We start from the raw sequence: 14,591 nt of genomic DNA, 5'->3' as shown, positions 1-14,591 counted from the left end.
TTCAACTGTTGGCACGCCGCACAATCAGTGGTGCCGTGGTCCTCCCCCAAACACCACATACAAATGAGGTGAGGGTCTGTCGCCGACATAAGACGCCCACACAACGTGTAAGTCTTGAAGCCCGGAGGCATTTGCACACTGTTCCACAAAAAGAAGGGACAATGGAAAGAAAAAAAGAGAGCGCAAACTGGCCCGTAGCAAGGACCGGATCCGCGTTGAACGCAGAAAAGGAAAAAACTGACGTAGGCGCGCCGGGGTGGGTCTTATGTGACCTCGCTGACGTCACGTACGCGGATGACGCCTGGGCGGAGTCGTGTGGTGTCGCCCCGCCCCCGGCGCGCAGGGATGCTGTTTCGGGAGTTTTCCGGATCGAGTCTCACGCCTGGGGATAATTCTACATGAAGGAATCTGCGTGAAGGAATCTGCGGCTAGTAGTCTCTATCAGATACACTATAATATAGTAGGAGTCATAAATGGCTGAGTCTAGAGGATCTTGTATATGTATTTATGATCATTCTGCTTATGGTGAATTGAACTCGTAGGGGAGGAAGGTATCTGGAAGAAGCAAAATGTGATGGCTCTACAACAAAGACCGACAAAAGAATCTGCTTTGGGAGAATATTTCATAACAACTGCTCAAAAGCTCTTTCCGGGGGCATTTGGGAAAACCGAGAAACAGAAGGTATCCTGCATTACCCTCCCCATTCTCCATTCAAGTCTTCTAGGGACTAGGAGGTCAGAGCCAGATAGGTCATCATAGTCTGGGGTTGCTTAAACATATTCCTTCGGCTTCAATGACCCAATCAACTATGTTACATCTTAGCCACCCTCACCAATTTCCATTTAGCCTGCCAAGCGCAAAAACTGAAGGAATCCACTTGGTTCACATCCTGAACTACATCGACCTTCACTAGCTTGCACTGGTATTAGAGAAGTCCCAACTTGCTTGGCAAATCTGCACAGTTTTACTTGACTAGGAATGTGGCCTGCTTTGTCTTAAGCCATGATCTCACGAACTGTTCATATCTCTATGCACATTGTCCTCCAGGCAGTATGCCTGGTCTAAATGTCCCAGGAAAGACAAAGGGCCACGGTCAACGAGCCACAGCAATGTAAGAAGGAAGCAGATGTACGACACGCCAATTAGCAAGTCGCAAATTGTGGCGCATTTGCAACTCCCAATTTGAGACTCGCAAATTGGAATGCACAACAGTGTCTCAGACACTGTTTGCGATTCCTAATGGAGTCGCAAATTGCATGCCTCATTAATATTAATGAGGCAGGCGCAATTTGTGAACCTTTCAGCAATAGCTAGTATTCGCAGGGATGGTGGCCTGCTGGGGTCAGTAGACCACCATGTCTGATTACTTTTTTAATGAAGCAGTTTTTTATCAAATACAGGCCATTTTCCTTAAAGGAAACCGGGATGTATTTGAAAAAAGAAAAATGAAACTTTTCAGTTTCATTTTTTTAAGGGCAAGCAGTAGTCTCTGGGACCACTGCCTGCTCTTAAAAAGTATTTTCCCACTTACTCACAAAGGGGAAGGGGTCCCCTGGGGACGCCTTCCCCATTGCGAGAAGTTTATCACCTACTTGAAGTAGGTGGTAAACTGCAAGTGTTTTGCGGCCGCAAATACGGCTGCAAAACATTAGTCAATAGCATGTTGACTCACTATTAGGAAGGGACTACCCTTCCTAATAGAGAGAGTCGTAAATGCTATTTTGAGAGTCACTGACTCGCAAAATAGCATTTGTACAAAGGTATTACCCTTTATTGCGGCCGCAAACGGGAGGATTTCCAGTTTCCGGCCACAAAAAAGGGTCAGACATCCGGCCCATGGTGTGCTGCACAACAGTCCCTCAAGGACAATGGATAATTTCCATGCCGATGTCACGGCCCAGCTCTCCCACCCATTGCAGGAGGTACAACCCTTCTCTACGGAACAATTGTGAGACTCTCCAGCCAACCTGCTCACAATTCTCAAGATACCCACTTATTGATAAATACATCAAGGCTACAGCAATGTCGCTTAGTTTGAATGGTTAAAGATCTGTGCCTAAAGAACATTGTTTATTGCTCAGGTCACTGCTCAGGGTCAGATTAGTGAAGCAGGAACGCCCAGGTGTCACCACATCTAGCTCACCCCGTTCCTATTTGGTAACTGTCCATTAATTATAGTTCATTATTCCACCGACAGACTTTGAAACCAAGTAAGTCACTAGATCCTAATGGCTAGTCCACATAGTTTTACTCTCTCTCTCTATGGCTCACTCTCTCTCCCCCCCCCCCAGCCCCAAATTGCTTTTTTGAGAATTTACCTACATAGTCTTTTAATTTGGTCTCTTTTATTCCTCTTCCTTCAGCCAAATCATTTACTTCTCCCATTTCCCTAGTCAGGGTCACTATCTTCATTATCTTTTTGATTTTCTAAACCAGTCTACATCCTTTTCATTGTGTCCCTCTCTTTCTCTCTTGCAATGTCTTTATATTCTCGACTATTGCCTGTCTTTACTGCTCCATCTTTTCAATGTGCATTGGATGAGTTACTTTTTCAGCTCATCAAAATCCTTAGTTTGTCATTGTAACACTATTTGCTTGGCTGTTTCACATTTCCCCCACAAGATTCCTTGTCTCTGCATCGACCTCTAATGTCTATGTTGTCACCTGGCTTTTTCCCCATTTTACTTTTGATCTTCTATTACCCAAGTGCTTTCCCTACTTCCATCTAATTTTTTAACAAGAAAATACTGTGAACTCTAATAAGCACTATATGAGATTCAACAATCTTATGACTGGAAACCTTTTGCATATAAATCCGGAGCTTGTTTTAGCTAGGATTATCTGATGTACAATACTGGCTCATGGAACAAACTGTATGATAATACAGTTATGAAAGATAGCATCTTGGCGACAGCTGCTCCACAGGGGCATAGAAGGACAAAGAGTTATCAGGCAATGCTGTGAAACACTATGAGGTGGAAAGTACATGGGATAGAAAATATTCTTGTAACAGCCCTATGCTAAAATTCCAATAACAGTATGGAACAAGCCACATATGGAGCACAAGAGGCCAAATAACACAATGGAAGAAGTAACCTCACAGAATGCACCTAGGAAACCAAGCCAGTGATCAAAACTGAAACTGTAAAATTATAAAAAGAGGCAACACAATGATATGCAGGGAGTGTGATAAGGACATTTAGAGGGGACATATGTGTAGGTCTTGGAAGAAGAACATTTTCAATATCTATAGAATAGCCTTTTGTTGTCTCATAAGATTTAATGACACCACACAATTTAAAATTGTAATACACAAGAGAGATAAACTGCTGTACTCCCTTATTAAGGTTTGGATGGATGAGGGAAGATGGTTACCTGGGGAAGAAAGATAAGAAAGCAAGCTGTTTTATTAATCTACATTCATAATAGCTTCAACAAATGTAAACCTTTGATAAGTTATTCTCTTTCAGTCACCCACTACCATTCCCTCCCAATACCATTAAAAGGAAAAGATAAATGAAAACACACCTTTGTTCATCATCTGGCCGTTTGATCAAATTGAACAGAATGTGCAGTAGTTGATCCCTCTCTTTGGATTCTGGATGTAGGCAGGCCGTACACAGTATGAGTGGAATCAATTCCTAAACAGTTGGGGAGGGGGAAACAAATCAATGCCAAAATGCTTTGGGGTATAAACAGAAAAGGTGAAAGGATGAAACAAGCAAAAAATATGCAAAACATAAACAGAAGCACAGTATGAAAAGGTTACAGCCATGACCTATTTTTTTTTATTTCTTTTTGTATTTTCCAGGGCAATCAAAGCTAATCTGAAACGCAATAAAAAATAATGTGGACTTAACAGATATAGCTTTGGATCACCATAGGTTTATAAGGCATGCATGGAAAATAGTTCTCCTCTAAGGGTTTCTTCTGGTGAGGTGCAATTTCAAGGTAGAGAGTGAAACCATTTGCTTAGAACAGGCGTTAGCCTATGCAATAGTGGCTTCAACTGTATAAAAAAGTGCCCGTAGAGAAGAGATTGAAATATCTAGTTGAACATGGAAAATGCTTTGTTGTTCTCAAATATATTAAATCTTCACTTTGTGCAATATGTATGCTGGCTTCTCACTTAGAGTTTGGAATGAGACATTATTCTTGCAGAATGAGGCCGTTTTTCGCTGTCTGCTCGTGGCATTCAGAGGATTGCGGCAAGACAGAGCCATCATAAAACTGGACCAGATTTCCATGATAAATATGGCAATGCTGTCCTGGCCTCTGGATTCATGTTCTGTGTCTGCATATGGAGTTATGTATTAACACAGACAGGAATTACATGGAATTTTTCACCTGTTGGTCGACTTACCCCAAAAGAATGGAAGGACCAGTGATGCAGACCTCTTCACTGCTATCAAATTGGAACTGTCTTGATTGTTTTCTTTTTGAACTTGCTTATGCCACACCCAGGCATGATCTGTTCTATGACTCTAGCCATTATTGATATGGCATATTATTATATGTAATAAATGTATTACAGTTTCAAATATTTCATCTAATTGTTCTTGAAAATGGCAAATAGTTTAGGTTGAAGTTTTATTTTAGGCTGTAAAAGTGTATTTTAGGTACCTAATGCATTATTGGTTATTTAGTAGCATGCAATTCCACTCAACCACTGCCTTTAACCAAATACCAATCCAAAGGTGAATCACGGCAAGATGCACCTTGCTGTCATTGACCATGGTGATGTTCTTCTGGTCTGCTCTACACTACAGAAAAGAGATATGTGACAGGGAAAGGTACGTCAACAGTGTCTCCCAAAGTAAAGAGAGCTCTGTTCACAAGTAAATATAAATAAATAACCTTTGAAGCAGCAGATTGCTCACATAGTTGAAGCTCTTCCGACTACAGCGAAATACATATCAGAATATTAAAACGAATGACAATGAAGCCGTTTACCAGTAATGAATGCTAAGGGCCATGGTAATATCGACTTATGTCATGCCTATTTCTAAGCAATCATAACAAAATGACCTTAGTGGGTTACAGATCTGAGGAAAAGATGCCTGTGGTAATCATAATTAGGAATACATTTTTGATATTTTGTATCATCTTATTTTACTCGTAAGAAAGCTTAATAGAAAGCATAGGACTGTGAGATTCTTGTTGCGCTGAACTACGGATAAGCCCATTACTCCCATAGTATTCCTGTGCACAAGTTTTATTTTGTGAACGTTTTTCCATTATTCTTTAAAAGAAAAGTAAGTACTTGCACCATGGTAACCAAATATCACATTCTCAGTACCCAGTTCTTTCCTAACCTCTCTACGCTATTCCAGGGAGTATCTCTTCACCTCAAGACAGCAAACGATTTTTGGTCGACCAGTGCTGAAAAGTTGCCAGGCTTTTAGGGGTATGTAGAGTCCTTAGCTGAGGAGGGTGCATGTTTAGAGGGTATGAGAGTTAGTTCTAGAGCACCAGATAGCAAGAAGTTGGACCTCACATGTCTCCACTGCTACACAGCACCAGAACGCGGATTTCACCACTTAAGTCAGCTTTTATGGTTGGGGTAGCAGAGAAAATAGGCAAACCAGAGAGCCTGCCCATGTAGAAATCTCTTCCTTCACTAACCTCACCTTCTAACTACAGGCTTTGGCTCCAGGTACGAGGAGAGTACAGAGATGGTCGTAAAATGGACCATGACTTCATCATTACTATCCAGGAGCAGCATAGAAGGGGTGTTGCCTTAGAAGGGACTAGGCCAATACCAGCCACCATACAAACTCATCCCTTGGGAATAGGGGGAATGGAAAAAAATGGAATGATAAACAGCAAGAAAGGAAGCCTTGGACTGACATCTAGCCAATATTCGATAAGCTATAGGCCTGATGAGATGCTTATTTACTAGGCCCGCCTACATTGCAGACAAGTAAGATAGGTACAAGAGCAGTGGCAATGAACGGGAAAGAGGGATATACTGGTGTCGCAATGGAACGCTTACTCACTCTGTCCTTGTATCTTACAGGGTGTATGGAAATCGGAGTAACACATCGAAGGGGATACTTCTGGATAGGCACCATTGCCACAGAGGCCCTCCTACCTGACAAGCTACCGTTGCAGCTCTACTTTTCCTACACAAACTGTAATCTGGAGATTGTGTGACATTCAGTAGGAATTTGTTTTGGACTCCTATCTAGAGGGTAGCATCCCTAGTTCCACGAAGTAATGTGAACTGTACTGCACCTGTTGACCTCTAATAAACATACATCTTGCACTTTAGCTCTCCGAGTGATGATTCTCAGCCTTGTGACATGCCGCAAAGGGAATCTAATGAAATATTTGTATGACTGCCAACTATGTTTGTCAGGACAAAGGATCTAGAAACGTATGTTGTTAGTAGAGGAGCAAAAAGCATATTCTTCTGTTGATTAAACATACCATCATTACAGAACTGAGAACTGTAACGTTCTTTGAACATACTATGACTAAGTCTGGTAATATGTAACACATACAGTGTTATCGAACAGAAGCCTGGCTTGGTGTGCCTACTTGTTCTCTTATCCTGACTAGGTTTGCAGTTTGTTTGTGGTTACTTTGTCTGAATATCCCATTGTTTTGGGGAGCCTTGAAGACAGGTAAAAAAGCAAATGGCAACCAGCTGAAAGCATCCGTGTTCCATCTATGTATTCGCTAATGGTACAAACATGATTCTCTTTCTTTATAAAACCAAGGACCTGTGCCAGAGTCAAGTTTACCATCATATTCTAAAGTCAAAAGAAATAAATAAATGATTTCAGAATATTGAAATTCAACTTTAAAGGCTATGTGGCATCCACAAAACTAACACTACCAATTAATTTCTCTTTTTCGGTTCGATGCTAAGCACAATATGGAAAAAGTATCCTTTTCCACTGATCCTGCCATTTTGTCAATGAAAGATTCCAAATTGAAGTCCTAAATAATGAACACTTTTAAGAAGATGGTCATCAATGCACTTACATCCATTCTGAAATTAATGAGATGGATCAGAACTATCTTCCAGGTCTTAACCACCAATATGGATATGATGGCGCTTGAAAGATTCCAATTACTGGAACATGGATCTAAGACACTTGTTATATAGCCCTGCGCCCGGTGGCATGCAGACTGTGCTCAGTGCAATGAGCTAAGTCTATATGTTAATTAATAAAGTCGTCAACTTAACCATAGATGGTTTAATGCAAAATGAGGGACCTGCATACATCAACAAACGCGTCACCTACCACCAACTGACCAGACAACTTCGATCAACTTCCCTCTCCCTCGGATATACTACGGATCTGCAGAATCAACAGCGGAGGATGTTCCTTCTTGCACGTGGTGCCCAAGGCATGGAACAACCTTCCCCTGCACCTCAGGACCGCACTATTGCTCCAACAATTCAGTTACAAACATAAGACCTCGATGTTCGAATGAACAACCCACCACGCAGCAGCCAACATACCCAGCTCTTCGCGGCCCTCAAAGGCGATTTCCAGTGCTTTCCAAATGTTTGCTTGATTGATTCAAGCATACTTTCAAATAGAGTAAAGCATCAAAATAGACAATCAACTAAAGAAAAGGCAAATGAAAGCATATAAGCAGCAAAGATGAAAAGTATGTGCACGGTACGCTTCATGAACAGACAGTGCTTGGTTCAATAAAGGTGCAAGAACACCACTTAGTCCAGAAATTATTCGAAAAGTTTGATACTTCTTATTTGAACTAAATTACTTTGTAGGGATAATAAAACAACTATATAAAAGTATCAAAAGCTAGGATCTGCTTTTTAGTCCTTAACACTTATCTAGACCGTAGCGTTTAAGAAAATGTTAGTTTCTATTTTTGAATGTGTGTGTCAAAGGTTATTTTATGCTGATAGGAGGTCTGCCACTTTGTCACAAGGATGTTGTCATGAGTGATGTCATGAGTGATGTCACTGACCATGTCATGAGTGATGTAATATGTGACGTCATCAGCAGTGCATTGCACGCGCAAGTTATAGTGAGTCCAACTAACTATAACGTGGGAATTTCAATGGTTTTATGCGAGTAAAATTTCCACCTAACTATAACTGGTGTGAAACCTATGTTTTTTTTCAGTGAATATATATATATATATATATATATATATATATATATATATATATATATATATATATATATATATATTCCCACAGAATATGGTCAAAGGTTCCTTTCTCGGCCGCATCCTATACTACATCTGGGATCCTCCTTATACTCCATCTTCACTAGAGCGGTACTTGTAAGTATATTCTATGTAGTACCTTAAGGTGTACTAATCGTAGCCTTGACGAGATTGCTACCTCCCTGGGGGACGACCGAGCCCCCTGCCACTCATCATTTTCTAGTGCCGCCATGTCTTTCTCCCAGGGTCTACGAAGTTGCAGGAAGGGGTCGGGCATGTTATTAAATCTGTTTCTTATTTATCAATAAAATTGCTTTCCTGGGCGTAAATTCTTCTGGAATCCTATCTATCTTAGAGGGGGGAGTACTCGGGGATCGACTGGCCTCGTGAAATGGCTGCTTGTAGTGCGTGCTGGATTTGCAAATAACAAAAATGTTCTCGACCATTGCATGTTCTTTTTGCAAGTGGGCAATGGCGGGGGGGGTCGTGACCCCACCTTTTTTGCACTGTATGTTTAGTGGGGCCTGTCAACTTTGTTTTGGCCGGGTTTGTTTTTTTGTTTTTTTTCTCTCTCTCTCTCTCTCTCTCTCTCTCTCTCTCTCTCTCTCTCTCTCTCTCTCTCTCTCTCTCTCTCTTCTCCTCCCACCCCTCCCCACCCCCCCCCCCCCAGTTATATCTTTTGACATCAGGGAGTCCTATGCCGCTATCATACCATCCACTTGTAAGCTTTCGGGTCGCTATTCCTGTTGGTTTCCCTTCCCACATCAATTCTCTCAGCGCACTCTATGTTTTTCAAATACTCTACGTGTATTATACTAGCAAAGGCACTGGCCGCTAGGCTCCAACCATACCTTACAACCCTAGTACACACAAACCAATCAGGTTTTATGCCAGGCCGAAATACGGCACTTAATCTGAGACGACTTAATAGTGTAATGGCCCGCATACCCACTATCCAGGAAGAGGCTGTCATACTCTCCTTGGACGCAGGTATGGCTTTCGATCTAGTTGAATGGCCCTTTCTTTTCGCACTACTACAACACTTTGGACCCAAAATATGCGCTTGGATCCAACTCCTTTACACACAGCCTCTGGCACATGTGGTGTTGAGTGGACGAGTCTCTGCTGACTTTCTTCTAAGTCACGGGACAAGAGAATATTGTCCGTTGTCTCCCCTTCCGTTTGCTCTGGTACTGAAGCCGTTGACTGCCCAGATAAGGAGGGCTCCAATGATACATGGGCACAAGTGGACGGAGGGATGGCAGGATCACATTTCCTTATACGCGGACGACATCTTACTATATATGGCATCCCCCAGACAATCAATAATTGGACTATTATATATCTGCACGTCATATGGTAGGGTCTCGGGCTATACTATCAACTGGGCCAAATCGTGCTTAGTGGCACGCCTTCGTGGCAGCTACCGGACTGCATGATACAGGTCGTGGACGGGGGGGGGGGGATTCAAATATCTCGGAATATATATTACTTCCTAACCCGCACATTTCATAGAGAAAAACCTTTTACAGCTCCTGAAAAGACTCCGCCACGACGTTAAATATTGGCACTCCCTGCTCTTGGGTCGAGCTGCCCTGTTCAAAATGATGCCACTCCCCAGGGTTCTATACACCCTGCAGAACACTCCATTCCCGGTTACTCACTCCTACTTCCAACTTGATGTACCACTGGATTCAAGCTAGCCTGGCTGAAGAAGGGTGACATACTCTGAAACCGGTCCCAGGATGCTTGTTTCCGGTTCAGGGAGGACCTGGCCCGGCAGTTCGGTCTAGACTGTTCCCATGGGGCAAGGGGCGTGGCTTGGACGCCGATCGGGATGGCGGCGTGAGCTCGTAGCTCCGCGCAGAATCCCGTTAATTCTCCTGTTTTCGGAACCCTAGGCGGCCCGGAGACGACGCTCCTGCCCTCTGAAGTGTGAGGGGACAGCTGGACACTATTGGTGAGCCGCTGGGGGACTGCAGGCCCCGAGGAGACCGAGTCGAAGAAGCGGCTGAGGTGTTGCCGAGGGTGCGAAGAAAATGGCGGCGTGGAGTTCGGCGGGCCCCGAACTTCAGCTCTGAGCCGAGTTGTCGCCGACTGGCAAGGGATACTGGCAGGAGATCCTGCATTCAGCTGATCGAGGCACTGGGGTCGGCGGTGCTGTGCCTTGGGGCCGAGTGACGCTGCCTTGACTCGCCAGGAGCTTGGGGACCCTAGCTGGCCGCCGCCCGGAGACTCATCCTTTCCCCCTCAGGCTCCCGAGGGGGGCGGCGGAGCGGAGTGTACCTAGCTGGTCGTTGCTCCTGTGAGTTTCAGTGAGGACATTGCTCTGCCCGGTGCCCGGCGACTGGCACTAGCCTACGGGCGCTGACGACAGCGGGCTCCAGGACCTATTTCTATTTCTATTTAGGGAGTTTTGTAAAGCGCTTGGTGACGCCAAGAGGCGTGTCCCCGCGCTGAGGAGCAGATACTTACTGGAACTTACAAAAGTGGAATACCTTACTGTTCGAAAAGTGCAGTTTTAAGCTTAGCCCTAAATATTAGTTCTGATGGTTCTAGTCGCAGTGCTGTGGGAAGTTTGTTCCATCTGGAAGCAGCAAGGTATCTAAAGGTATCTACCTGTGACGCAGCACCCTGGAATGGCGGCGACTGGAGGGCCGATGGCCGTGAGATGCACTGAGGAGGGCTCGGCGACATCGACTCGGCTGGGCGAGGGTCCCTCCCCGGAGCTTGACCGAGAACAGCGGCTGAACCGGCGATTAGATGCCATACTTGATGCGATCGCCTCGACTAAGGACGCGTTGCACCAAGACATCGCCCAAGTGGCCACGGGCCTAGGGCTGCTCCGCGCGGATCATGCGAAGCTAGCGGACAGAGTTAAGGACCATGACCAACTGTTGCTGGACCTGAAACCATCGGTGGTGGCCGCGGAGCATAGGATCGCGGACATGTTGGCCCGGCTGGACTCACTGGAGCGGAGGGCGGAGGATGCCGAAGGTCGCAATAGGCGGAACAACGTGCGGGTCGTCGGCCTTCCGGAACGAATTGAGGGGGAGGATGCGGTGGCCTATATGGAGACCTGGTTCCGCACTGTGGTGGCGCCGGAGGGGCTCACTCCTTTTTTCATGCTGGAGCGGGCCCACCGGGTACCTGCTCGCCCGCCGGGGATTGGCCGCCCCCCCCGACCGATGGTGGTGAGGCTCCTCCACTACAAGGACCGAGATCTCCTCATTCAGCGGGCCAGGATGTCGGGCCCTTATGAGGTGGAGAACAGTAGGGTCACGATCTTCCCGGACTACACCCAAGCGGTCCAGAAAAACCGGGCATCGTTCTTGGCGGTGAAGAAAGAACTCAGGGAGGAAGGCGTTCAGTATTCCTTGCTCTACCCGGCTAAGTTGCGGATCATCATGGATGGGGCTACGCACTTTTTTCAGACTCAGGACGAGGTTTGGCATTGGCTGGAGTCGTATAGAGCGGGGACGGACAGATCACATAAAAGCAGACGAGATGAACCCAAGCGGCCCCGGGTGAGGCAATCGCAACGCATCAGATCCCGCAACAGGCGCCAGCGGGAGAAACGGGAGGCTCAAATGGCGGCGGAGAAGAGGGATGCACTCGCAGCGACGGCGGCCATTACAGGGTCGCAACAGAACAGTGAACGGGCGGAAACGGACTCGGGAGGGGAAGGCAGCAAGACGGGCAAGGAACTCTCGGAGGCGGAAAGCTTGCAGGGGCCGACGGTGACCCCACAGACTTCAGATGGTATCTTTTTCGGCTGAGATTGGACTGGGCTAGTTCGAGACTTCATGGTAGGGTGGTATCCTGCTGTTGGTGGACGGGATGCCGGGAGGGGAGGCTGTGTGCTTCGGGAGGGATGGAGGCGCGGGGCGCGGGCTCCGCTTGCTGGGGTCGGCGGCGACTCACCCCCCTTGGGCCCTTAAGGCCGACTGTGGTGGAGACCACAGGGTAAGAGTGTGAGAAGTTGGTTCAAGGTTTGGATGGGGGCGGACATTGGGTTCGTGTGCTCTGTCCTGGGGAGTGGGGTTTGGGGAGTTTTTCTGTTTTGGGTGTGTTCGGGGGGGGGGCAACTGCATTGGGGGGGCTGTGAACATTCGTTATTTGATTTGGACTGTACGAAGTTGGAATGGGGACGTTACCTAATCTGAAATGCCTGACGTGGAATGTCCGGGGGCTGCGAACTATGGTGAAACGTCATAAGGTCCATGCATATCTAGTACGCAGGGGGGTTCAGATTGCCATGCTCCAGGAGACTCATCTCACTAAGAAAGAGTGTACTGCCTTGCAGAAAAGATGGAGGGGCCAGGTGTTTGGCACCACTTACTCAGCGTATGCCAGGGGGGTGCTGATCTGGGTGAGGGCGGGGATACCCTTTCAATTACTGAATCAAGTTGTGGATCCGGATGGCAGGTTTGTGGCGGTGGAGGGGAGGTTATATGGACGGGATGTGGTTTTCTGCTGTGTGTATGCGCCGAACACTGATCAAGCTCGATATTTTGATAGCCTCTCGGGGTCTTTGGCCTCTTTCCTGGCGGCCCCAATAGTGCTAGGGGGGGACTTTAACTCGATCACGGATGTGGCTCTGGATAGGTCCCATCCCCCCCTGGTGGACTCCCCGGTGCGCAGGTTAGCCGCGCACAGGAAGGACTGGCAGGATAGATGGGGGTTGCTGGATGTCTGGAGGGAGCGGCACAGGGAAACCAGGGATTACTCCTTTTACTCTGCTCTTCATGACCTGCATGTCAGGATTGATTCGGTGCTCTGCAGCGGATCCCTAGCCCCGTTGATCTCCCATGCGGAGTACTTGGCTAGGACTATCTCAGATCATAACCCCCTATTGGTGCACATTCAGTGGCAGAGAGAGCGCTCAGTAATTCCAACGTGGCGGCTTCGGCCGGAAACGCTTGAAGATCCTGTGTTCACTGATGCGGTTCGACAAAGCATTGATAGCTATTTCGGAGTGAATGAGGGCACGGCCACGAGTAGGTCCACTGAATGGGATGCAATGAAAGTGGTGGTGAGAGGAGTGTGTTTGGGTAGGTTTTCGAATGCTCGCACGGCTGTGTTGACTGACCTCATGAAAGCGGAAGAAAGGCTGAGGGATTTGGAGCGCCGCAGGCCAGCTAGGCCGGACTTACGGGCCCAGCTCTTAGAAGCGAAAGAAGTGGTCGCCACCGAGACGGAACGTTTACGATACTATGATTACAGGCAATATATCATCAGGGCGCATGCGGAAAGAGACAAGGTGGGTACCCTCTTGGCCAGACTGGCTAATCCGGAACTTAGGGGCTCCCCGATCCTCGGCATTCGTACTGCGCAGGGAGAGATGGTGTACACCCAAGCAGCGGTATTGGAATGTTTTAGGGGGTACTATGAGGAACTGTATCAGGGCCAGCTGGGAGTGGGGGTCCAGGACATTGCGGAATACCTGGGGGCGAGGCAGCTTCCGGTCCTAGATGAGGAGGACGCGAAGGAACTGGGCGGCCCGATCACGCTCTCAGAAATGCGGGCGGCCATTAAGCATATGGCCCGCAACAAAACGCCCGGGGTGGACGGATTACCGATTGAATTTTATCAGCGGTATGCGGACAGTTTGGCGCCCAGGCTGCTGGCGGTGTACGCTGAAGCCTTCGAGGCTGGGGTATTGCCTGGGTCCATGCGGGAGGCCTTGATTGTGCCGCTCCTAAAGCCTGGCCGGGATGCTGCGGATGTGAGGTCTTACCGCCCGCTATCCATGCTGACGGTGGATTATAAGATTCTGAGCCGGATACTGGCCACCAGGCTGGCCCCATATATGACGGGCCTGGTACATAGGGACCAGGCCGGGTTCATACCCACGAGGAGCACGGCGCTGAATATTCGCCGCTTGGTGGGGATAATGGACGCCATCTTGGACGAGGAGGGAGCCCCGGCGGTCCTATCCGTGGACATCGAGAAAGCCTTTGATAGCTTGGAATGGCCGTTCCTGGACGGAGTTTTGGAGAGGTTTGGCATGGGCGAGGGGTTCCGCAGGTGGACAAGGGTCTTGTATGCTTCGGCGGCGGCGAGGGTGCGTTTGGGCGGCCTGGTGTCTGCGGCGTACCCGGTGGGCAGGGGCACGCGGCAAGGATGTTCTCTGTCCCCCCTGTTGTTTGCTCTGGCGATGGAACCTTTGGCGGTCCATGCGAGGTCGGGTGTCAGGTACGCGGGGATAGCGAGAGGCGGGCAGTGGCATTATATATCGCTGTATGCGGATGACTTGCTCCTGTACCTGGCTGACACCTCGCGGGCATTGGCCGGTGCGATGGAGCTGTTGTCGGAGTTCGGCCGGCTGTCGGGCCTTAAGGTCAATTGGGCGAAGACTTGTGTGTTCCCGCTGCGAGCGGGCTCGCCCGTTCCTGGTGGCGACTTGGGCGTGGTGTGGGAGCCATCT

The 14,591-nt window shown here is 47.6% G+C and overlaps 1 protein-coding gene across 9 annotated transcripts in view; it reads right to left on the bottom strand.

Moving 5' to 3' along the window:
- Positions 1-14,591, bottom strand: part of RELCH (RAB11 binding and LisH domain, coiled-coil and HEAT repeat containing) — an 878,561-nt gene that overhangs the window by 488,691 nt on the left and 375,279 nt on the right. For all 9 annotated transcript variants that reach the window (XM_078687764.1, XM_078687757.1, XM_078687759.1 and 6 more), the window contains one exon: positions 3,530-3,642. In XM_078687764.1, the coding sequence (XP_078543890.1) occupies positions 3,530-3,642 (113 nt within the window). The remainder of the gene's footprint in view (positions 1-3,529; positions 3,643-14,591) is intronic.

The sequence above is a fragment of the Lissotriton helveticus genome, chromosome 4_1 (assembly GCF_964261635.1).
Source record: "Lissotriton helveticus chromosome 4_1, aLisHel1.1, whole genome shotgun sequence".
Lineage (NCBI taxonomy): Eukaryota > Metazoa > Chordata > Amphibia > Caudata > Salamandridae > Lissotriton > Lissotriton helveticus.
The sequence above is the reverse complement of the archived record's forward strand: the minus strand, read 5'-3'. Positions and strand labels throughout refer to the sequence as shown.